This window comes from Lycium barbarum, chromosome 5, assembly GCF_019175385.1.
Source record: "Lycium barbarum isolate Lr01 chromosome 5, ASM1917538v2, whole genome shotgun sequence".
Lineage (NCBI taxonomy): Eukaryota > Viridiplantae > Streptophyta > Magnoliopsida > Solanales > Solanaceae > Lycium > Lycium barbarum.
The window spans coordinates 131432834-131457275 of record NC_083341.1 but is presented as its reverse complement, the minus strand read 5'-3'; the positions used below and the strand labels follow the sequence as shown (position 1 = coordinate 131457275).

At 33.8% G+C, this 24442-nt stretch overlaps 2 protein-coding genes across 2 annotated transcripts; both read right to left on the bottom strand.

The window, feature by feature from the left end:
* Positions 1-5509: 5509 nt before the first annotated feature.
* On the bottom strand, positions 5510-10535 carry LOC132642741 (homeobox-leucine zipper protein HOX3-like). Its single transcript, XM_060359793.1, has 4 exons — positions 10302-10535; positions 9301-9530; positions 8816-8895; positions 5510-5881 (listed from the first exon to the last, which is right to left on the bottom strand). Exons 1-4 carry the CDS (start codon positions 10387-10389, stop codon positions 5644-5646), a joined length of 636 nt encoding a protein of 211 aa, XP_060215776.1. The 5' UTR covers positions 10390-10535; the 3' UTR covers positions 5510-5643.
* Positions 10536-13566: 3031 nt separating this feature from the next.
* Positions 13567-14953, bottom strand: LOC132642740 (uncharacterized). The gene is made up of 2 exons (XM_060359792.1): positions 14047-14953; positions 13567-13960 (listed from the first exon to the last, which is right to left on the bottom strand). The coding sequence occupies exons 1-2, from the start codon at positions 14608-14610 to the stop codon at positions 13859-13861; spliced, it is 666 nt and encodes a 221-aa protein (XP_060215775.1). The 5' UTR covers positions 14611-14953; the 3' UTR covers positions 13567-13858.
* Between the last annotated feature and the right edge of the window lie 9489 nt (positions 14954-24442).

Here is a 24442-nt window from a genome sequence, read left to right as displayed (position 1 = left end):
CCTTGAACCTAGACCTTGGGATCTCTAGTCTTCTAGGTAGAGTTACTGCCATGTTGACTTGTCCTCGGCCATAGTCCGATTCCCTTAAATGTTATCTCAACCGCCTCTCTAGATAGGCCTTTTGTAAATGGATCCGACACATTATTCTTTGATCTTACATAATCAATTATGACAATTCCACTAGAGAGTAGTTGTCTGAAGGTATTATGTCTTCATCATATGTGACGAGATTTGTCGTTATACATAATGCTCCCAGCCCTTCTTATTGCCTCTTGACTATCGCAATCTATGCATATAGGTGCCAAAGGTTTAGGCCACAATGGAATATCTTCTAAGAAATTTCGTAGCCATTCAACTGCTTCACCGGCTTTGTCTAAAGCTATGAACTCAGGCTTCATTATAGAGCGGCCAACACACATTTGTTTGGATGCCTTCTAAGACACTGCTCCTCCACCAATGGTAAACACATATCCACTTGTGGACTTAGTTTCAGTTGATCCGGCGATCCAATTTGCATCACAATATCCCTCTATTATTGCAGGATACGAATTGTAGTGCAAAGACAAGTCTTGTGTGTATTGTAAATACACCAAAACTTGTTTCATTGGCATCCAATGAGTTTGATCGGAATTATTTGTGTATCGGCTTAATTTGCTTATCGTACAAGCTATATCTAGCCGTGTACAATTCATGATGTACATCAAACTTCCCAACACTTGAGCACACTCCAATTGAGACTTGCTTGGACCTTATTTCTCACAAAATTCTGGTTTAAGTCAATTGGAGTTCGTGCTACCTTGAAGTCCAAATGTTTGAACTTTTCAAGTACCATTTTGATGTAATGAGATTGAGATAATACTAGGCCTTGAGGAGTCTTGCGGATTTTAATTCCTAAAATTAAATCGGCAACTCCTAAGTCTTTCATATTAAACTTGCTAGCAAGCATTCGCTTAGTAGCATTTATGTCGGCAATGTCTTTACTCATTATTAGCATGTCATCAACATACAAGTAAACAATGACCACATGATTTTGAGTGTTCTTAATGTAAACACATTTATCACACTCATTGATCTTAAATCCATTTGACAACATTGTTTGATCAAATTTCGCATTGCCATTTTTTCAATGATTGTTTAAGTCTATAAAGTGACTTAACAAGTCTATACACTTTTTTTCTTTTCCAGGAACCACAAACCCTTCAGGTTTTTCATGTAAATTTCTTCCTCCAAATCTCAATTTAAAAATGCAGTTTTAACATCCACTTGATGAACTTGAAGGTCATACATGACGACCATCGCTTCATACACGACGACCAACGCTATTAACACCCAATTAGATGTAATTCTTATTACTGATGAGTATGTGTCAAAATAATCAAGGCCTTCTCGTTGTCTAAGACCTTTAACAACAAGTCTTGCCTTATATTTGTCAATAGTGCCATCATCTTTCATTTTTCTTTTGAAAATCCATTTGGAACCTAAAGGTTTGATCCTTGGAGGAAGATCAACCAACTCCCAAGTAGGGTTGCTTAAAATGGATTCTATTTCACTATTAACTGCCTCTTTCCGATATTGTGCTTCTGAAGAAGACACAGCTTCCTTAAAAGTTTGAGGCTTTTTTTCCCACTAAGAAAGTTATAAAGTCAGGAAGGAAGTTGATGTCCTTTGACGTTTGCTACGTCTTGGGTTCTCCTCATTAGAGGTAATTTCCTTTGTCTGTTCCCGAGATCATTTAGATTTTCACTAAGCGACTCACACTTCTATTTATATGGATAAATATTTTCAAAAAATTCTGCATTATCTAATTCCATTACCGTATTAACATGTCGTGATTTTCTTGTTGTGAACCAGAAATCCATATGCTTTGCTATTGGTGGAATATTCTATGAAAACACAATCTATGGTTTTCGGTCCTATTTTTACCCTTTTGGGTTTAAGAACTTGTACCTTAGCTAGACACCCCTGCACTTTGAAGCCAGGGCTTAACAACAAGGCATTCATTATCTCCTTTAATGTTCTATTTTTTCTTTCTGCAATCTCATTGGATTGTGGAGATGAAGGGCAGTTGTTTGATGAATAATGTCATATTCCACATAAATTTCTTTACAAGGAGATTCGTATTTGCTGCCCTTGTCACTCCTTATCATTTTAATCTTTTTGTCAAGTTGAGTCTCAACTTCACTTTTGTATTGCCTGAGTGCTTCAATTGCTTCATCTTTACTATTAAGTAAATAAACATAACAATAATGAGTGTTGTTGTCAATGAAAGTAATGAAATACTTCTTTCTACCGCGAGATGGAGTTAACTTCATGTTACATATATCTGTGTGAATTAAGTCTAAAGGATTTGAATTCCTTTCAATTGACTTATAAGGATGTTTAGCATCTTAGATTCCACACATATTTGACATTTTAAATTGTCGCATTCCAATTTAGGCAATACATCCAATTAATCTTTTTTCGCAAGGTTTATAATTGACATGTTCTAAACGGTAATGCCATAAATCATTTGACTCAAGTAAGTAAGACGAAGTTGAAATTTTCTTATTATCAACGACCATTACATTCAGTTTGAAAAGACCCTCTGTAAGGCAACCTTTTCCTATGTACATCTCATTCTTACTTATTACAACTTTGTCTGAAACATACACACACTTAAAACAGTTCTTTACTAGAAGTCCCCTAGAGACTAAATTTTTCCTTATTTTTGGAACATGACAGATGTTGTGAGAGTCGCCACCTTGCTAGAAATCATTTTCAGAAATATCTTTCCATAACCTTAAATCTTGGCCTTTGCGGAATTTCCTATAAAAATGATCTTGTCGGGTTCGGCAGGAGCATATGAATCGAATGCTTCTCTTATAGCACAAATATGGTGAGTGGCGCTAGAATCAATCCACTACTCTTTAGGATTTCCTACTAGGTTGCACTCAAACAACATGGCGCACAAGTCATCAACTTCCTCATTTGTTTAAATCATATTAGCTTGACCTTTTTCCTTTTCCTTCTTCGGAGTATAACAATCTGCAGGTTTGTGTCCGATTTTTCCACAATTGTGGCAGTTTCTCTTGAATTTCTTCTTGTTCGGATAGTTTCTTGGTCCTGATGCCATTTTTATCTTTTTTGGATTCGTTGGAGCAGTTTCAACAATATGATCTCCCCCTATTGTTGATCTCCCGTTAGCCTTCTTTTCTACTGCCTTGTTATTTTTCTTGATTCTTAATAGAACGATGAGATCTTGCAGTGTCATCTCCTTTTGCTTGTGTTTCAAGTAATTTTTGAAGCCCTTTCATAAAGGAGGCAACTTCTCTATTGTTGCCGCCACTTGAAACGCGTCACTAATGACCAAACCTACAATAAAAAATTTGTAGGTCACAACACACTTAATACTTTCCACAGAAGTATTAATTAGGCTTATACCTTCAGCAAGGAGATCATGGATGATAACCTGTAACACTTGAACTTGAGTAACAACAAACTTACCGTTTATCATTTTGTAGTCCAGGAACTTAGCAGAGATAAACTTTTTTAATCTGGCATCCTCAATTTTATATTTATTTTCCAACGCATCCCACAGTTCCTTCAAAGTTCTCACATTACTATAGACGTTGTAAAGATCATCCTCCAGTCCGCTAAGTATATAGTTCTTACATAAGAAATTCGAGTGCTTCCAAGCCTCCATCACAATAAAACATTCACTTTTAGGAGTTGATTTGAGTAGAACCGAAACTTCTTCCTTACTGTACTTTTGCATGCTTGAAGTTGTCAAATAAATGAACATATTTCGTTGCCACCTTTTGAAAACAATCCTGGTAAACTTTTCGGGCTTTTCTAACGGAGACGGCTCCAGGGCAACCCGACTGGAGGAGGCAGCATTGCTTGTAAAGCCAACTACGGGTTTAGTGTGGCAGTAGCAATAGCATTTAGATTTGGAGTTTGGTCTCCCATTTCTGTTGACAAACACAATCAGAATTAACAAAATCGGTGAAGGTTAAATCAGTGAAGTTTTTATACCTTCGAACTGAAAGCCAAATGTTAATTGCTCGATGAAGTTTTTATATTCTTCAAATCGAGTGGACAAATCAGTAGAAAGTTACGGAAACTTTAATCTCAAAAGCGGAGTAGAAAATCCAAAGATCTTAGTCTCCAACACAACTAGAACACAAAAGATTAAACAATAAAATTAGATTTCTTAAGCTTGTTATCTCTAAATGTTCAAATTTAGTAATTTACCAAAACTTTACTAAAACCAGTAATTTACTACAATCAGTAACTTTCCACTAATTCCTAAAACCAGTTTCTGTTTTGTAAAAACCAAAAAAATGTTAACGACAAAAATTAGATGAAATAGAAAATTTTCGAGCCCACAAGTTTTTTGTGTGTCCTTAAGAAATCTAATCCTCTCACAGTTTCCAAGGTTAATGGATTAATTTCTCTTAGGATAGGACGGAAAACTATTTTGCAATAGCCGCAATGCAAATTGCAGAACTTCGGCGAACTCAAATGGCAGCAGCAAATCACACCGGACACATACGTTTTTGGTTTGAAAAATATGCAGAATGCAGAAGAGAGAGAGGAGTCAAAACGCAAAGTTTCAGTTGTTCGAAAGTTTTCAGTAGTGAAAACTAAAGTGGAGCCTCGGAATTTATAGCCTTAGGTTTGGGAAAGATATGCTTGTTCGTCAATGACAATGTCTGTTCGGTAGTGTCTATTCAGTAATATTACCGTGTGGAAAAAATTAATTTTCGCGAATTTTTAAATTAAATTATCACGGAAAATAAATAATGGCATTTAGAAAATAAATTTGGTCTAAAAAGATTATCAATCAATCAGATCGAGCCGAGCTACGATGACGGCGCAAAGTGAGCCTCCCTCTTCTCAACTCTTTAAGAGCTAGAAGAGGTGATTCTATATATAAGCACACAAGAAGTGCTTTCCCCACCAATGAGGGACAAAGTGCCTTTGTACGAAGAAATTTATTTGAATTTCATTTTCCTCCATTTTATTTTCCCACCATTTCCCAATTCACACTACACTCATCCTTAAAGCCCATGTCTTTAAAGCCTAACATTATCTTCTGCCAGCAAATAGCAGTGGAGGCTAAACCTCTGCGAATTATAACTTTCGATCTCCGCAAATTATTCAATTTTTTGTAGTGTAAAATGTGGTATAATTCTAATTTGAATTCATTAAATTCAAATCCTGAATTCACCTCTATCCGGCATCATGCATGGTGGATCTAGTTTTTCTCAATTGGTGCGATACTTGCTAACTACGGAGAATAACATTCGTTACCACCCTGTTGTACTCTCAATCATTTTTTGACACCCAGCGTGGTTGAACCATTTACTGTTGGGAGAACTAATAAATATGGAAGAAACCTATACAAAAGGACACGTTCTTGTGTCGTTTTTTTCAATAGAAAAGCTAACTCGGCCAGTAAGGAATAGATAAGCAAAAGAGATGGCAACTCGAGTTAAAGAACAGACAAAATAAGAAGATACCCCCATGATGAAAGAAGTTGAGTTCAATTGAAACTACTGAACTATTGTTGTTTACTCGAACCATATAAACATATGAAGAACAAAAAAGAAACCATATACACTACATGTTAAATTGTATCCACTTCGAACCTACTGATTTTTAAATTCTGGATTCGTCTTTGACAGTGGTCTTCGTGACGCGTTCACAATGAGGGCACATGGTAAGGGTGGACGCCGACATCGGCTGGCAGCTGTGTGGTGATAACACCGTTGGTGGGCCTACTTTCATGGCTCTTAGTTCCTCCACTTCTCTTTTAAGTCTTCGGTTTTGTTCGGTCAATGAACCAAACCATCTCTTTAAGTACTCACATTCCATCTCGGTTTGCTTCAATTTGCTCCTGTTAAAACACAAATATAACTAATATTATGAGTTTATGATATTCAGAACACTGACTCAACTAATTTAGATTCGCATAAGATTCATTTAGCGGAAAGACTAAAAAAATTAATTTTTTAGGACTTGAACCTGCTATTTTTTGGTTAAGAAGAGGATCCCATTTAGGGTGGTAAACTAACCCATAAAAACATGATCCCGCCAACCTATTATTAACCTGTCGTTCATTTATTAACTCAACTCATTTTATTCCATCCAATTCAGCTCGTTTAGAAGTTAGGTTGATTTGAACTAAATATGTGGCCTAAATAGATTCGTCGAAAATGTTATCAAAATATCTTACATTTTTTTAGAGTGCGATATGATGGGTTATATATAGGTATAATTAAAAAAACAATTTTATGTTAGTTTTCTTTTTTTTGTAGTTAACTAAATTATAAGAAAACAAACAATAATTTAAGTGTTTGAGGGATTGGGCTATAATTCATAGTTTAGGCTATCTTGATCTGGTCTATCTTAGCTCGAATAACAATGGACGGGTCACTTTTAGCCCATTTTAACCCATCTAAATTCTCATCTGACACCGCTAAATCTAATCCCATTTATTCTTCCACATTCGATTCGATGATGCTAGCAGTAGAGTTATTAGAATGTTGATTACTGCAACTTATGCATAAAAGGGAACTTTTTTTCCCTAGGCATCTGGTTTTTGAAAGTTAATTATTGATGCTGGTTCAGTAATGCAGTAAATTCACTTTTTGCACGTCAGAAAAGAAGAAACTGTTGGATAATTATAAAGGAATTAATGCATTGAACCTTTCTTCTATCTTTAAATACACGTGCATGTGAGACATTATAACTAACACCTGAAAAAGTTGCTCTACAAACTGTTCTATGGACCAATTTGGTCCGACATATTGGACTGATTAAATGCTAATTACTTTTTTGTAATTCACTTATTAAATGCTCAAATTGACCGTCTATTCTTGCTTCTCTAAAACAGAAATTACACACACACACACACACAAAAAAAAAAAAAAAAAAAAAAAGGAAAAAGGAATATCCCAGATTATATATTTACAAAATATAAGGTGGAGTACTATATTAGAGTAGCTAGTATTTGTCAATATGTTAATAATTAAATTACAAACATGATGTGACTTTAGTGTAACAAGTCTTATTTCCCTCTTCTTTGGTGGAACCTCTTTTGGTCTGAAACCAGGAGAGAGTCAAATTTCTTTTTGAAGTCTAATTAAACTTCTTTTGTGACCCTAATTTTCTGGAGTTTGTTCCCACTATGTTTTCACCAAAAGATGTTAAAGTTGCTAAACCTGAGTATTTATACAGTACAAGCATCCATTTTCTACCAGTTAACTATAATGTATACATATAACACAAATTTGCATTATATAATTATTCGGTAGAATCCGACAGCTTTGCCAAAACTCTATACTATGAGCCTGTTTGGATGGGCTTATGCCTATAACGTGCAACTAGTACGTGGATAGTCTAACTTATTTTTTTTGGCCTATAAGCTGCTTTAGATAAGCTAAGTCAAATGGGCTCAATTATTTTTTTGAGTTTATTTTAAGCACAAAATGACTTTAAGCTGGCCAGCCAAACACTCAAAAAAGCTGAAAACAGCTTATAAGCAACTTATAAGCCAATCCAAACGGGCTCTATGTTAAAAGTTCAACTTAATGTGTATTAATACCTTATTCAAAACTTAGCTATCTTTTTCAAAACACAGAATCATAAATTCAAAATTTTAAGTCTGACTCTAGCTACACGTACGTGCATTACTGACTTAGAAAGCTTAATGTACTCTTAGCATAAAAAGTCATGAATTCTACTCGTCTAAAACCCAATAAACTGTTTTTTCTAGAATTTAAAATCCATTAACTCAAAATACTAAATTCGCCTGTGCAACTAGTACGTGCATTGCTGACTTTGAAAACTTATTGTACTTTAAACATAAAAATCATGAATTCCACTCATGGGCTTGAATATAGCTACCCTGCGTGTCTGCCCCATATTTACCAATATAATTTTAGCTGTATTTAATTGACATTTGAATTTAATGGCCTACACAAGTACACCAAAAATAACACATGTGGGCCTTAATTTTACTTTGGTTCTTAAAAGTTTATTCAGATATTTGCATTATACAATGAACTATCGCTTTCTATATTCAGAATGCAAGATCAACAAGAAGAACATTGGGATAGAATCTGATCCTTGTTTTAATACCAGCCACTTGTTCTTATTCTATCCGATGAATAATTAGTTTACTATCTTTATAATATGTAATAAAGAGGTTTGAACATTAATAGGACATGGTATGAAATCATGAGATGAAATCGCATGTCCAAACGCCTATTTAGTTTTAGTTTTAGTTATAAAATTAATTAAAGAAACATAAATTAGTGTTAAATCTTCGCCATTATCTCATCTCAACCACCAACACCATCAATGAGTTAATTAATCAGTGGCGACGTTAGGAATTCGAAGAACGTTTAAGGTTTAATATGTAGGTGTAAAAAGTAATTTTTAACTTATATGCACAGTATATTTTTCTATATACCCAACTATATAATGCTATGATGAAGGATGTTAACTCATTATTCCACGTGACTACGTCACTGGAGTCAATAGCAGCAACCAACAGATGAAGTGCCACATTTATTAGACAAATTAAAATATTTCTTATAATATTAATCATAATGGGTGTTTGACTATATTATTCTTATCTCTTTTTTAATGAATACGTTCAACACTAATGTCTTCTTGGAAGAATAGTAACGGTAGCACTGGAAAACTAAAATTACTCTATTTTGATTTGGTTTTATTAAGTGACAGGCACTTTGTATCAAATATTTGACTTTAACTGGACAGAGTAATAAATAGTCATAAAGAAAAAAGTGCATATATAAAGTACCTTGCTCTACGGTTTTGAAACCAAACCTCCACTTGCCTTGGCTTAAGCTTTAATTGCGTGGCTAAAGCTTCCTTTTGTTTCTGCATTTATTTGCCATTACAGAGATGATTAAAGGATCATCAAATAGGAAAAAAAAAAAATACTTCACCCGTCCTATTTTATGTGATACATTTTGACTAGAGACGAAATCTAAAAATGTGTTACACTTTGACTGAGCATGAAATTTTAAAAAAATATGATGCACTTGACTGAGCACGGAGTCTAGATAAAAGAAAGAATTTTTTTTTGAAACTTTTAATCTGAAACAAATCATAATAATTATGCGACTATATATTAACTCATTAACGATAAAGAAAAAATTGCGGTTAATTTATTTCTAATTACAAAAATTATCATTCTTTTAAAACACACTAAAGAAAATTCATCACATAGATTTAAACAGAAAAAGTAGTAGAAATGGAGATTGGTGATGTATTAATACTTACAGGGTTCAAAGTGTGATTTTGTCTGAAGCTTTCTTCAAGAAGGAAAGATTGTTGTTTTGTTAAACGGAGTTTTTTTCTTGGAGGGCCACAAAGTACTCCATTAATATTATTATTAGAGCTCTCTTCTTCTTCTTCTTCTTCCATGCTTTCTTCTTCATTCATATTTCCACCTGATGGCACTTGATTTATATCCAGGTCCCTCATCATATTATAACCACCACCCCCTTCACCTTCATCGATTAAAAGAAAAAAATTAAGAATCAAACCAAGACTTGGAAAAATAAAGGAAAGAAGAAAATTAAAAGAAATAATAATTGGTCATATATACCGGCCAAAAAACAATAATAATAAAAAGCAACAAAAAAGAAAGAAAGAAGCTTTCACTAATTCAACAAAGGGAGAATGTATAAACCATGCAAGAAACCCTAAACCTTCGTACTAGGACAAAGCTACAATCCACGAACCCTGGTCAGGTTAATACCCTTTGCCGGAAAGTCAAAGACGGATTCAAAAATCAAATTGTACAAGTTCAACATTTAAGGTTCTTAGCTTCAACATTTAAGGTTCTTAGCACTAACTTATTATACATTTTTAAATTTGTGTTTCAATATCTACTATTTGACAATTTTAACAAATTCTTACGCGTAATAAAATATGCTTTGCGTTGAAAATACTGAATTCAATTATAAACTCAGTAACTTTAAACTACATCCACGCGTCCATTTGAAAATTTTTCTATGTCTAATTTTTAAGATTTTATATCAAATCTTAAACGCAACATAGTTAAATTTCTGATTTCGTCACTGTTTTTTTTTTTAATAAGAAAAGGGGATGAAAATAGAAAATATCATGCAATTAATAAACGAAATTAAATCCTCTATCAAAAAGGGGCAAACACTGCCAATCAAACTACTCCAAAAGTAATATCTTAACTTTTTGAAAATTTAAAAACTTTTCTCTAGTGATAGAACTCAAGAAATGATAGGATTATATTTACTTACCAGAAGAAGGAAAAGATGATGAAGAAGAAGAACCAGGAATAGATATGGTGAGCTCCAAACAAGTGGAATTTTCTGGCATAATTTCCATTAAATTAATTAGCTGCAAAAATCAGAATTATTACTTGTAATATTCTGCAGCAGCAACAAGAATTAAGAAGAAGGGCACAGGGATATTTTTAGACAAGAGAATATAAAGTAAAAGGGACAAAGGAAAGAAGGGGCAGAAAATGATGAAAGGGAAGAGCCAAAAAGGGGTCAATTAAATAGAAGAAAGAAATAATGTTCACTGTCATTAATTTCCTAGTTTTGTTGTTATTATATTAATTGGGAAATTGACTAATGACCATTGTCGTCAAGTCAAATAGTCAGAGATGTGTTATAAATGACACGTTAATCATAAAGACTACTACTCTCTCCGTCTCAAATTCTTTATCGTGGTTATTAAAAATAGTTATCTCAAATTATTTGTCATTTTAGAAATTTAAGACATAATTAATTATATTTTTCCCGTTTTATCCTTAGTAGAGTTTTGTCATTGATAGAGATGACACATAAATAGTACGGACATTTTATGAAGAGAAATTATAACTTTGACATATATAAGAATAAAGTTAGTCAAATACCCTTTCTAATTAATATTTCTTAAGGGCCTTTCTTAAACAAAAAAAAAGGACAAATACCTTGAGACCGGATAGAGTAATAGAAATTTATTTGTTTGAGGGGAACAATAATTAAATTACAAAATGAGATTGTGCGGCCAATAATTTTGAGGGTGCAACTTGTTCTTTTTCCTCCTCATGTTTGGGCAAAAAGGGGATTTAGTTTAGGGGTTTGTCGGTTCATAAGTCAGCTACTGATATGATTGGAAATTGGAAATTGGAAATTAGAAAATGCTCTCCCTTTTATGCTGTATTTCTTGAGCCTCAAACTTGGAATTGTATGCTAATTTAATCAACATTTCATGTTTGATTTTTATACCACTGACGAGTGTGCGGGATAGATAAAATTTTCGATCTTTAATAAGAGGTTTTGAGTTTTCAAACTTTGAGAATAGAAAAATTCTTGGTAAGAACGTTTTTTTCTTTAATGATCTTGCGAGACACATCTGAATTAGATGGGTCAGAATATAACGAATACCAAATGATTGTCCAAAATATTGTGTGATTTTTATTATTTTTATTAGGGAAAAGTATTCAAAACACACTCAAATTATGACTAAAATTGCCATAACACACCTCAACTTTGCGGGGGTCCTATGACCCCCCTGAACTTATTTTTTGTGTATTATTTACGCTTTCAACCGGTGACCTGGACTAGCAAGTGAAGCTACTCTCCTTCAGCGCGTAAGAGATGATAAAAACTATATGGACCAGTGTATATTTGCCACATGGCCGTCCAAATAACGTTTTTAATTCCCCAAATCCAATATCAAATCCCCACAAACGGCTAGATCTTGTTCTCTTCTTCCACATTGAGTTCTTCCCCAAATTTTGTGGTAAATTTCTTCTTTTTATGTTTCAATTCTTACCCAAGATTGGATTCTTACAATTTCTTTCCCCAAATTTCTGATTAAAAATTCGGGTTAGCTATGGAAGAAACAAGATTGGATTTGAATAAGCTTTGTATGGACAATGAAGATCCAATGTTGAATGCGGAGGTGCGATGCAGTCATGGTGTGTTGCTCCCATTGAAGACTTCTTGGTCCGACAACAATCCCGGAAGAAGATATTGGTCTTGCCCCTACTATGGTTCGAAGAAGTGTAAATTTTTTCGATGGAGGGATCTTTCCAAAGTTGATGAAAGATCGAAATACATTATTCCCAAGTTGGTGAACAAAATGAAGGAGATGCATGTAGAATTAGCTTCAAAAGAGAAGAAAACTAAGGAGATAGAAGAAGGATGTGGAAGTTCCGAAATTGCCGAGATGTTGAAAGAGATTGAAATGGAAGAACAATCTGTCTTACGTGATATGAAAATGAAGGAGATGGAAGAACAATCAAGTGTGATTAATCTGGGTGAAATTGAAAATGCAAAAGAGATAAAATCGAAAAAGAAAGGGATCAACAACTTTAGCTCTAATTTGATTTTCACATTTTGTATCTTGTTTTGTTTTGCTAGTTGGATCAGTTGGTTAATGCGAGGAAATGCTTCAACTTGTCATGACTAATTGCCTTAGTGTTTCTTGTATTTTTGAAGTTGAATGGTTTAGTTTTGTGCTTGATGTTAGGTAGGCAGTGCTTGGAAAAATGTCTTTTGTGTTGTGGTTAATGTTAGTTAGGAAATACTTTTCCCTTTTCTTTTGTCTTGTGGTTAATGTATGTTAGGAAATCCTTTCTAGTTTTCTTTTGTTTTGTGTTTAATGTAAGTTCGAAATTGATGAATGAAATCCCTTTAATTTAGAAAGCAAAGGTGTTACATCTGCTCCAACATAAACCGTGCTTAAATTGAAAACACGGAGACCAGTCTAATCTATTTCTATGATATCCTATTTTTTTTCAACAAGGAAGTGTATTTGGTCCCTAGCAGCGTCACAGGCCTTGAAACACAATACATCCCCTGTCCTGAATCCGTTAGCATCTATAAATTCTTTCCATCCTTGATAGAGCCGCGTATGAGCACCAACTTTGTATTTCATTTTGTACGCACCTCTTTCAGAAATTACAACAGCTTCACGGTCATCGTCTGGGAGAAATTCAAGAATGCTACTTGGAAGGATCTGCGGAAAAACATGTGATTACTAAAACTAAAATAACAACTGAAAATAACAAATAAATTAGATGAACACATACGAAATCATCCTTTTCGACGTATGATTTGGTCAATTTTTTCTCAAAATAAGCTACCATTTTCGAATCAAGGCTCATGTTAGAGGCTGTGTAGAATGCTATTTCATAATATGTGTTTTGCAATAAATTCCCCACTACTTAACCCCCAACCACCTTAGTTGTTGTTGACCACCTTTAAATCCGGTCAAAAGCTTGACCACATTTAGTGAGCAACATTAATTTCGTTCAAAATGCTTGACCAGATTTGGTGAGCAACATTAATGTAGTTCAAATGCATGACCAGATTTCACTTGGTCCAAAAACTGTACTTTCAAAAAGAAACATCAGCACCAACATAGGTTGCACATTCTGGACATTAAAAATGTGCACCAGCAATTTCAAATAGAAACAAACATTCTGGACATTAAACATGTGCAGCAATCAACTGCTGAAAGAGACAGGACTTAATAATAGAAACAGACCTTGCTATATATAAACAATTGCACCAATATAAGTTTGTACAAAAGTAGTGCATCACATTCATGATGATGCAACATTCAAGTGCAGTAGCATAATGTCACAAAACAAGCATCTAAACCACAGTTACTTTAGTTTGTTTATGAACTGCAAAAACTGCCAACTACATTAACTTGTTCTGCCAACTACCAACATATTAACACTACTTCCATGGATCATTTGTCTGCGAGTTCTGGGTTGCTGTCACTTTTTTCCTTTTCTTTACCCTCATCTCTTCAAGCTGGCTTGATGTCATTGCTGCTTTGCCCTTCCACCTCACTCCAGTCCTTGCTTTGTGACCAAGGTCCCCAGTAACACAGCTGACCTTATATGCTTTCTTGGAGCAGCATCAATTATCCTACTACTTGGCAAGCCATGCTGTAGACAAAGCAAAATAATTGTTTATAGTTAGTAAACTCACTTGCAACAAATATACCTATTCCAACAAATATTTCAGCTCTTACATTGTATGTTGTAAATCTATTTTCTGCGACAAATATACCCATTCCAACAGTCCTAGGCCTTTTGTAAGGGGTAGTTCTTCTTCTTTCATTATCAACAGTTGTTACACTAGAAGCTTGAGAGGTTTTTCTTGGTCTTCCCCTCCTCACATTAGACTGAGAAGCAGCAGGTTGATCAGGTGCATTGGCTGCAACAGGTGCAACACTAGAAGCTTGAGAGGTTTTTCTTGGTCTTCCCCTACTCACATTAGACTGAGAAGCAGCAGGTTGATCAGGTGCATTGGCTGCAACAGGTGCAGCACTAGAAGCTTGAGAGGTTTTTCTTGATCTTCCCCTACTCACATTAGACTGAGAAGCAATAGATTGGACAGGTGCATTGGCTGCAACAGGTGCAGCATAACTTGTTGCATTTTCAAACCATTTAGCAGTAATGGTTGTCCTCCTTGTTCCCATACCTCTTGTTGGTGCTTGAGAAGTACTTCTGGGCCTTGCACTTGCTGTTGGTGGTGCTTCAGAAGTACTCCCTGGCCTTGCACTTGCTGTTAGTGGTGCTTCAGAAGTACTCATTGGCCTTGCACTTGCTCTTGCTGGTGCATCAGAAGTTAATGGATTTTTCCTTGGCCTTCCCCTGGCTTTTGCTGGTGCTTCAGAAGTTGGAGTTGTTTTTCTTGGCCTTCCCCTAGCTCCTGCAGGTGCAACACTTGATTCAGCAAAGCTTGGCTGAGATGCTGCAGCAATATCTGGTCCATTACCATAGCTTGTTCTACCAGAATCCTACCAAAAACAGTAGTGTCAAATCAAAACCATTACTACAAAGAGTATAAAAAGCAGAGTTTACTTTAAAAGATCATACCTTCAAAGGACAGCCTCTTTTAATATGGTTTTTACCATGACAAATGCTGCAAGTCATGTCAACTCATTTTCTTGACAACTTACCATATCTTTTTGACTCAGTGGCTTCTCTTCTCCTGGCTTTCTTTAGTCTTCCTGGCATAGGCTTTACAACTGGTGGTGGAACATAGGGGTTATTGGACTCAGGTCACATTTTCATATTGGTGACTGGTTGAAGAAAATGACAATAAGTCCTCAGGTAGGTCTCCTTACTGTAGCAGCTATCAACAAACTCAATGGGTTCATACTTCTTATATAATATGGCAGCAAGGGCATGTTGACATGGTATTCCCTTGAGCATCCAGGCCCTACAACTGCAAGTTCTATTTCTCAAATCAACAGTATGTTGATATGGCCCATCACTAATTTCAAACCCTCTCTCACCATTGAAATCAATATTACATTCTATTGACTTCTTTATGTTGATTTCTAGTACCCTCAGTGCCATTGGAGATATATTGGTTAACCATGTTTTTGGAAATTGACTCAACTGACCTATTCTAGTCATTACCTTCACTCTAATCTCTTCTAGCATAGTGATATGGTTTTATGCCTTGGTCCTAAAATCCAGGCATTGAAGCTCTCAGACATATTATTGTCCACACTATCACACTTAATGTCAGTTCTAAAGTACAGTTTACACCAAGTTTCAGGTGGGTAGTACAGTAAATCTGCAACAATATCCTTACCATCCTTGGCAGTACCAAGCTGTTTCATTTTGTCCAGATTTATCTTCATCTCTCCTTCAAAGGTGCTTTTTGCACACTTCCAGAATTGGTTCTTTCTTTGAATACCTCTCCATCCTTTTGCCCAGTTGGCTAGGATGTGTCTTGCACACATCCTGTGCTCCACCAGTGGTAACGATTCTTTCATAGCTGATTGAATTCCCTACAATTTTGAGAAACAATTATATATGAATGGACAGAAACTAAATAAAGAAAAAAAAAGTGATTGTCATACCTTTTGCATGTCTGATATCACTGTGTAGTTGCTGCCATCTCCCATTCCCAAATCAGCTATCAACAATTTCAAAAACCATGTCCAAGTGTTCTTATTCTCATATTCCACTATAGCCCAAGCAATAGGCAACATTTGATTATTAGCATCTTTAGCAACAGCAGTCAATAGCTATCCTTTGGTTATTCCCTTTAAGAAACAACTATCCAAACCAATACATTTCCTACAGCCACCTAAAAAGTATTTTTTTCAAAGCATCAAAGCAAATATAAAAACTTTCCAACACCAACCTACCACTTTCACCAGAGTCATCAAACTTAACAACACAAGTACTCCCAGGATTAGTCCTCAACATTTCATCCCTATAGTCAAATATTCTTCCAAACTGTAACACATGATCACCTATGATTTCTTGGAGTACTTTAGCTCTAGCTCTCCTGGCAGTGGTTTTTCCAACATGTATGTTAAGTTCTTCCCTAATCAACTGCTGAAACTTGAAAATCCTAATGTTTGGTTGTTCTGTAATTCTATTCTTTAATGCTTAGACAAGAACTTAGTATTGCACATGTAATTTCTAGTAGTCTTGACACACCTATGTTTAGGATTGTAGGTTTTGATCATGAAATCATTAGTCTTCTTGTCAAGACTTGCATATAGTAGCCATGGGCAGCCATCCCTACACCTCACCCTAACCTTTTTGGGCTCATTGACAAATTTCTCTAACTGCACACCCCTTTGAAGTGCATATTTTGTAACAGCATCCCTAAATTCATTCACATCCTCAAAAACCATCCCCAACTCCTACATCACTTTTTCAACAGTTTTGTCAAAAATTATCCTTCTCTTAGCCCTCCTAGACCCTGACTCATCATTTGTATCTGATTCAACACTATATGCATCAGAACTGACATACACTGGCTCATCCCCAACAACCTTACCTTTCAAGCTTGTATCAGGAGTAGCAGTTTCATCAAAGCCCAGATCTGGACCAACTTCACCAACAGGAATTTCTCCAGGGTCATTTGGTATCCTTTCTCTTCTTTTCCTCCTCTGATATGACCTCCTTTCAGCCAATGCACTCTTCATGAACATCATCATTTTCATGTTCAGCATCATGTTCATTAAATAGTTCAACTTGGTCAGACTCAGAACTATCATCAGTGGACTGGTCAGATTCAAGAATAGGAAATTCACTACTTAATGGGTTTTCAGAAGCAACAGTTTCAGTAGCTACTGGTTCAGCAGGTGCTGCAGTTTCAGTAGCTGCTGGTTCTTTATTAAAAGCAAACTCATCCCCTTCTTGGATACCCCCATCCCTTTCTTCATTAAAAGCAGCCAAAGATTCCTCATTGGGGCTAGTGTATTCCAAAAAAGAAATGGGACCATCTACATTATCTAAATTATCAACCATATGACAGACATAGATTTCAATAGTATCCCCATTTTGAAAACTTTGTGAAATTTCCAAAATGTCCCTATCAGTTTGGATTTCTACAACACTGTCACTATTAGGTCTCCTAACACAAAATGAACAACTTGTAGTATACTCTAGTTCTTTAATATAATCCCTTAGTTCAAAAAAGGACATCCTATCCATATCAATATCCAAAAACTCTGTTATTTATCCACCCTCATACTTTGGTTGCCCACTACTGACATCCAAAACCCCACCATGATACCATCTCAATGTTTCTAATACAAACCCACTCATACCTGAAATTACAATTCAATAATAGTACAAACAATCAGTACCACACATATACAATAACAATAGATGGTCAACAACAATCACAACCCCACACACACATCAAATAACCACAATTAAATTCAGACTTCTGACAATACAAGGCCAAACAGACCCCAAAATCACATTTTGGGGTGAAAATAAATTGGACGCACTTACAACAGTAATACTACAGGACATAAGATTACACATCTCTTAACCCCAAATAACCCCAATTTAAACTAGGAAAAACCCATAATTTTTTAACAAACCCTAGAAATTCATACGACAATGTCACAAATCCTATATAATATAGAAAAAAATAAACTTTACGCGTACAATACTGACAAAGAACACGACTAACCTGGTATTTTTTCAGTTCACTAAAAGCTTGACACTACCTTGAAGATAAATCGACGATTTCGAGTCAAAATCCACCGCGATGTTACCACCTAAACTTAGTTTAACTATGATTCACACTAATTTGCAGAATAAAATGGTATTTGAGTGATTAAAATGGTAGAAATCGAGTGGAAGGTGAGTAAGAATTTTGGATTTCAAATTTTGGAAAGAAAAATAATGAAAATGACACGTCTGGTTTTAACTTTATGAGCGCGTGCATACACTCAAACTCATTTGAGTGACTTTGTCCGGTTGAAAGCGTAAATAATACACAAAAAATAAGTCCAGGGGGGTCATAGGACCGCAAAGTTGAGGTGTGTTATGGCAATTTTGGTCATAGTTTGAGTGTGTTTTGAATACTTTTCCCTTTTTATTACTACCTTCTATATATTATCTCTCTATTTATAAAGTTTTAAAACACCATTTGAATTAGAAACCTAATAACCTTAATCATAGGTGAGTCAAGTTCACTTCAATAATGTGCAATTGACTAAATTTGGCTACAATTTTTAACATTAAGAAAATACCAAGAGTGTTTATTATATATATAGAGTGGTGTCTACTTTACTTAAATAGACAATTTAATAAATTCAAAATATATAGTAATAAGAATCTTATGAGACATACTATTGTACATTTCAACATATAATTTTTTTTATTCCCTAGATAAAATCAAAAAATGTCTATGTAAGATCAAACATGTTTTACCATCAAATAGTAAATATACACTTTAAACTCGTTTAATAAACATGACAATTCACAAATTTCAGTAGAGGAAGTTTCATATCATCAAATTTAATGATCAATAACGTACTTCTAACTGTCAAAGTGCTCTTAATACACATTAACTATAGCAAAAGGAGCTATATTATTTCTTAGGAAATGTCTATGATACTATACAAAAGGAGTTACTAGTATTTGTTTGAAAAAGATTCTATAAAAGTGATATTTTTTCCACAAAAAAGTGACAATATTAATTACTTTAGTTTAGTTTTTATTTTTTCTTTTGTCTAGTCTATGAATTGTGAAGCTGTTTCACATATAATGTGGCATTTATGGCGGTTTACTTCGTTTGCAGGTGCGGAAAAATAGTTTAACGTTTCATTTGCATTTATGACAAGAAGAAAAGACACCAAAATGAAGTTAGTAGTATTAAAAGATGGAGAAAACAGCTTCATTTAATTAGGGAACTCTGTCTCTGTGTGTCCTCTTTTTTTTTTTTTTTTTTAAAAAAAAATTCTTCTATTTGCCTTCTTTTTTTTGTGCATATCAATCACTTTTTTGTGCACGAAACATTATATAAAAACAAAAGTTAGGTCACTTTTACTCCAACACTGGTACTACAGATATAATTCTGGTCGGAAAAAAGTCTTTAATTGCTGAAAATTCCTATCTGATAATTGATTTTTTCTGTTAAATCACATACTTTAAAAATATTTCAGTATGTAATATTGATTGGTAATATTTTTATAGATATTCTCCAAACATATATATGTACATGTTGTTTTAAACTAAAAGGAGAAATATATAAATCTCACTTCACGTATTGGATTCGTTGTATGCTCTGAATTTGTCATTCTAGAAAAAGGAGTACTATATAGTAATAAGGTTCTATAATAGAAACAAATTTGACCTTATTAATTACTACTACTATTTTTCGTTCAACATTCATCCAGACTTTTTTTTTTTTTTAAAAAAAAAAAAACTTTGTAACAGAGTGTTTTTAGTTTACTATGATTTTTAATCTTTTTTACTTACTGGGTTTTGAATATATTATTTATACATAGTACTAAATGATCATTTATCATGAATATAACATTTGAATTAGCTAAAACTATTGAATTTTGTCGAACCCGTTATTTTAAATGCGGCTCGGTCCCTGCTTTGTAACTTGTTGGAGACATTTAATGAGCTTGACTTCAGTTCTCATGACCAAGAATTTATTAGTATAAGTAAAACAGTACTTTCTCCGGATTAAAAAGAGTGTTCACTTAGTCATTTGCACACTCCTTAAGAAAATTCTAACTCATAGAAAAAATAGATAATTTGACTAAACTGCCATCATTAAATAGGTGTTGGATTTGATAACAAAACACTTAATAGGGACAAATCTGAAAAAATAAGGTTAGTTTCTTAATTTGATAAATGGACACTCTTTTTAACTCTAGAAAAAAAGGTTAACTGGACACTCTTTTTAACCCGGAGGGACTAATTATGTTTACTTACTGCCTTTAGACGACAGTCACTAATCGCTCAAACTTTGATCCATTAGTCAAAATGGAAGTACGTAGTACTATAATTATCAAAATAATACATTTCATTCTTTTTGGAAGTAGGATTACTAATAATAGGTTTTCGATTATTTTGTACTTGCTGGCTTGTTCAACAAAGTAGAAAAATTAATCGAGATAATTGTTCACCAGCTTAAAGACTTGAGAAATCCTTTAAATTCAAATTAGTAGAAAGTCCTTTTGGAAAAATGAAAGAAAAATAGTACTATCAATTTCGACATGTTTTTATCACAATTGTCAAGGATTTCCTATTATTCCAATTTGCATACTGAGTCATCTTCCTCTTTCTAGACTTTATGTGGTTTCATTTACTTTTTTAATATACACACACACTATATTGAAAAAAAAATCCTTTAGTAATAATTAATCTTGCCCATATATGGACTATATATAAGTATTAACTAAACTAGATCGTACTCCCTATAATTTTTTCTTGTCTTGACGTTATGGGATTTATTATGTTCTAGTAGAAAGTTCTATGACTCCGTATTGAGGATTTGACAGGAAATAATCAATTCTATCTCTTAATTGGCAACTCTCTCAAACAGGTGGGAATATGGATAGTTGACGGTTCGCGTAAACTCAATAGTTTTTATTTAAATTTTATACATATATATTAAGTAATTTACTAAATATATAAATAAACACCTGACTATGAACTCAATTATTGTTGTAGCATTAATTTAAGGTACTTATAAAAATTCAAAAACTTCAGTTATTGAATCTGCCTCTCCTCTCAAGGATTATTTTCATCTAAATTCATCCTTTTTTTTCCTTTTGCACTCTCGTTCTCGCTCTCTCTCCCTCCCTCTCACTCACTCTCTATATATAGAAGGATATAATTTATTAAAAAAAAAAAGGGGGGGGGGGGGGGGGGGGATCCGCATGAAATTAACTAATGCTGGTCAAATTTCAAATTCAAATTTATAGATTAAGTTGAAGAATAAAAAACATGAAGAGCTACTATAGACGAATAAATAAAATAGAAATGGTTGGGATATGTAATTGTCAATGGGATCTATTTCAGGTTCCACTCCATGCTTCGCGTTATACTTACTATTATACTTACTATATATACGTACATGAAAATATATATTATTGCAGCAAAACTTTTAAATTTCATAAATTATATGTTAGACTCATTCTGATGAAATTCTTAACACATACACACAGAGTCATCGCAGCGGAATATTAAACAGGAACTTACCTTCGGCCATAGTTGTTCAAGTGTGAGAATCGCCTTCTTTGTTTTACTACCGAATTGTAACCCTGAAAGAAATAGTGAAAAAACCCTATAGCCTTCTAGCCTATGCCTATCACAACTTCAGAATACTGGACTGATGGAATCACAGGCGTATTTATAGGTAGGCTAGGGACTCTTAGACAATAACTTTAATCCTAGGGACTTCACCATAAAATATGGTTACCCTAGGGACACCTAATAAATGTTTCCTCCCATCAAGGAAACTTCCGGATATGCATAATCAAAATTATTGTCTGCTATATTCATTATTTACAACTTCAGAATACTGGACTGATGGAGTCACAAACGTATTTATAGGTAGGCTAGGGACTCTTAAGCAATAACTTTAACCCTAGGGACTTCACCATAAAATATGGTTACCCTAGGGACACCTAATAAATGTTTCCTCCCATCAAGGAAACTTCCGGATATGCATAATCAAAATTATTGTCTGCTATATTCATTATTTACTTGGAAGAGAAGGTAAATAATTTGTTACCATAATTGTGGGCCACATTAAATGTCTCATTAAAAAGACAATATTCTTACACATTCAACTCCTTCAACTACCAAAATTGTTTTCTACGAACTCCGGTTTCTCTTAACTTTCATCAGCAAAATTTGTTTTGACATTTAAATGAATCACATGGAATTGGATTACCACTCTTATTATTTTCATCATCAAGAAGAAAGAATAAATATAAAAACACATAGAGAGAGAAAGTCCATTTGGACTTAGAATTAAAAGCATAATTTCATGCTATGTAATTGTCAGCTAGTTTAATTGTCGAATGCTTGACTTATATAGTCATATATATTATATTTGCCCAAATTTACGGATGAGTTACATATATATATAAAATCAAAGGTCTGAAAAAGTCTCAAGTTTGTTACAGGTTCTGGTCATCAACTAAAATGTAAATCAACTTAGGTCACAATAAATGAATTGAAAAGGTTAGTCAACATTACGTGCAAAAGGGGGACTTTTGACAATATATGGTGCTTTACATCTAACATCTTGTTTTTTCTTCTCGCAAATAATCGGTCTTGAGATGTTTAAATTGAAATTCTAATTGTAAATTAAAATCTAGAAATAATTCTCCAATGTATGTATACTATATTTAACTTTCAATTAGTTGAAATATGGAATTTTGATTCCTTTGCTCTTGAATATTCACAAATTTATCATGATTATAAACTGTTTTAGTGCTTAATATGCATGCGTTATATTAAGTTTGTATTAATTGTTACTCCATCTTTAACGATAATACATTTGTAAAAAGCAATCTAAAGACCAACACACTCCCTACATAAAGGGACTAAAAACACAAATATTACAAGGATCATTCAGAATTTATCACTAATCGAAGGACCAAAAATGCTATCATCTCTGAGGAATATATTCTATTGATGATATTATTCTGCCTGTATATCCGATATATGAGACTGATGTAAATACTTAAGATGCTATTATTGTATAAATACATTATTTTATCAATTAAAAACACGACTGATATGATTGTGATTGCCATTTTTATGTATGCAAAGAATTGGTAAAAGTAAACAGAAAAGAGGGCCACAAACAACACGCACACGGGTGGACAGAAAAACCTAATCTGCATGGAAAGTGGAGTTCAAACTTGAAAGGTCTCCCAAAAAGACAAGTATGTATTGGCCCAAGCCTGATGATTAGGTTGGAAATATGGACTATTGCGGGACCTATCTTGATCATTGTGTAGGGGACAATTGGACCCAACCTGTCTGCTTGTTTTATAGTGAATGTCCAATGACATTTCATTTGTTTACTCATCTATTACTCCCCCGTCAATTTCCTTAACATTATTTGACTTGACACAAAATTTTAAAAAGAAAAAGGAAGACTTTTGATATTTATGATCCAAAATAAGTCTTAATTGTATAATTATAAATCATCTCATAAAGTTAAATTATTTCTAAATATAAAAAATAAATCTTAATTGTATGGTTATAAATCATCTCATAAAGTTAAATTATATCTAACTATAAAAAAAAAACATTCCTTTGGGACAGACTAAAAAGGAAAGTGTGACACATAAATTGGGACAGAGGGAGTAAGACTTAAGGCGTCATTTGGTACGCGGACTGAGTTATCCTGAGATTATAGTCTTTGGATTATTATTCTTGAACTAATTCGTTCCACCTTATCCCCGCGCACCAAAAAAATCCCTAAGTACTAGAAATTCTCCCTACTTTATAGTGGTACATAAATCTTAGAATCTTTTCCCCAAAAATATGAAGTTTTGTCCGATAGATTTTACTATTGTGTGATATAAGATAATTTCAAAAATATGAAAAACGTATATGTGAAATGTGATTTAATGGACGATCTAAATGTGACGTTTACCTAAATCGCATTTCAGAAATACATCTCTGCAATACTCATTTTGTGAATATGTTCTATAGAACTTACCATTTACTGATATTTTTAACGACCCAACATAACTCCCATATTCAATTCATTTCTTTTTCTCTTCACCCAGATCAACCCACCAGCTCGATTTCTTAGATTTAAGGTGATTTTTGTATCTAACCTTTCGATATTATTGTTCTGTACAATTATATAAGAAGATCCAGACAAGATATGCACCTCTTGAGGAGTGAAAAAGAATCGATCTACTTTCATTTGGAATTACTTAAAGTGGTTCTTTCGATTATTCATCGGAAGATGACACTTGATTACGAATCTGACCAATTGTGATATTAGAAAATAATATTCTGAATTTCTTCATTCAAAGTGCATTTTTAGCTTACTTCTGTATTCTTTTTAGATTCAAAGACTAATCACAAAATCAAAAAGAAAATAGGTTCAGAAGTTCGACACCATGTATAAAACTCATGTGTAACATCTACATC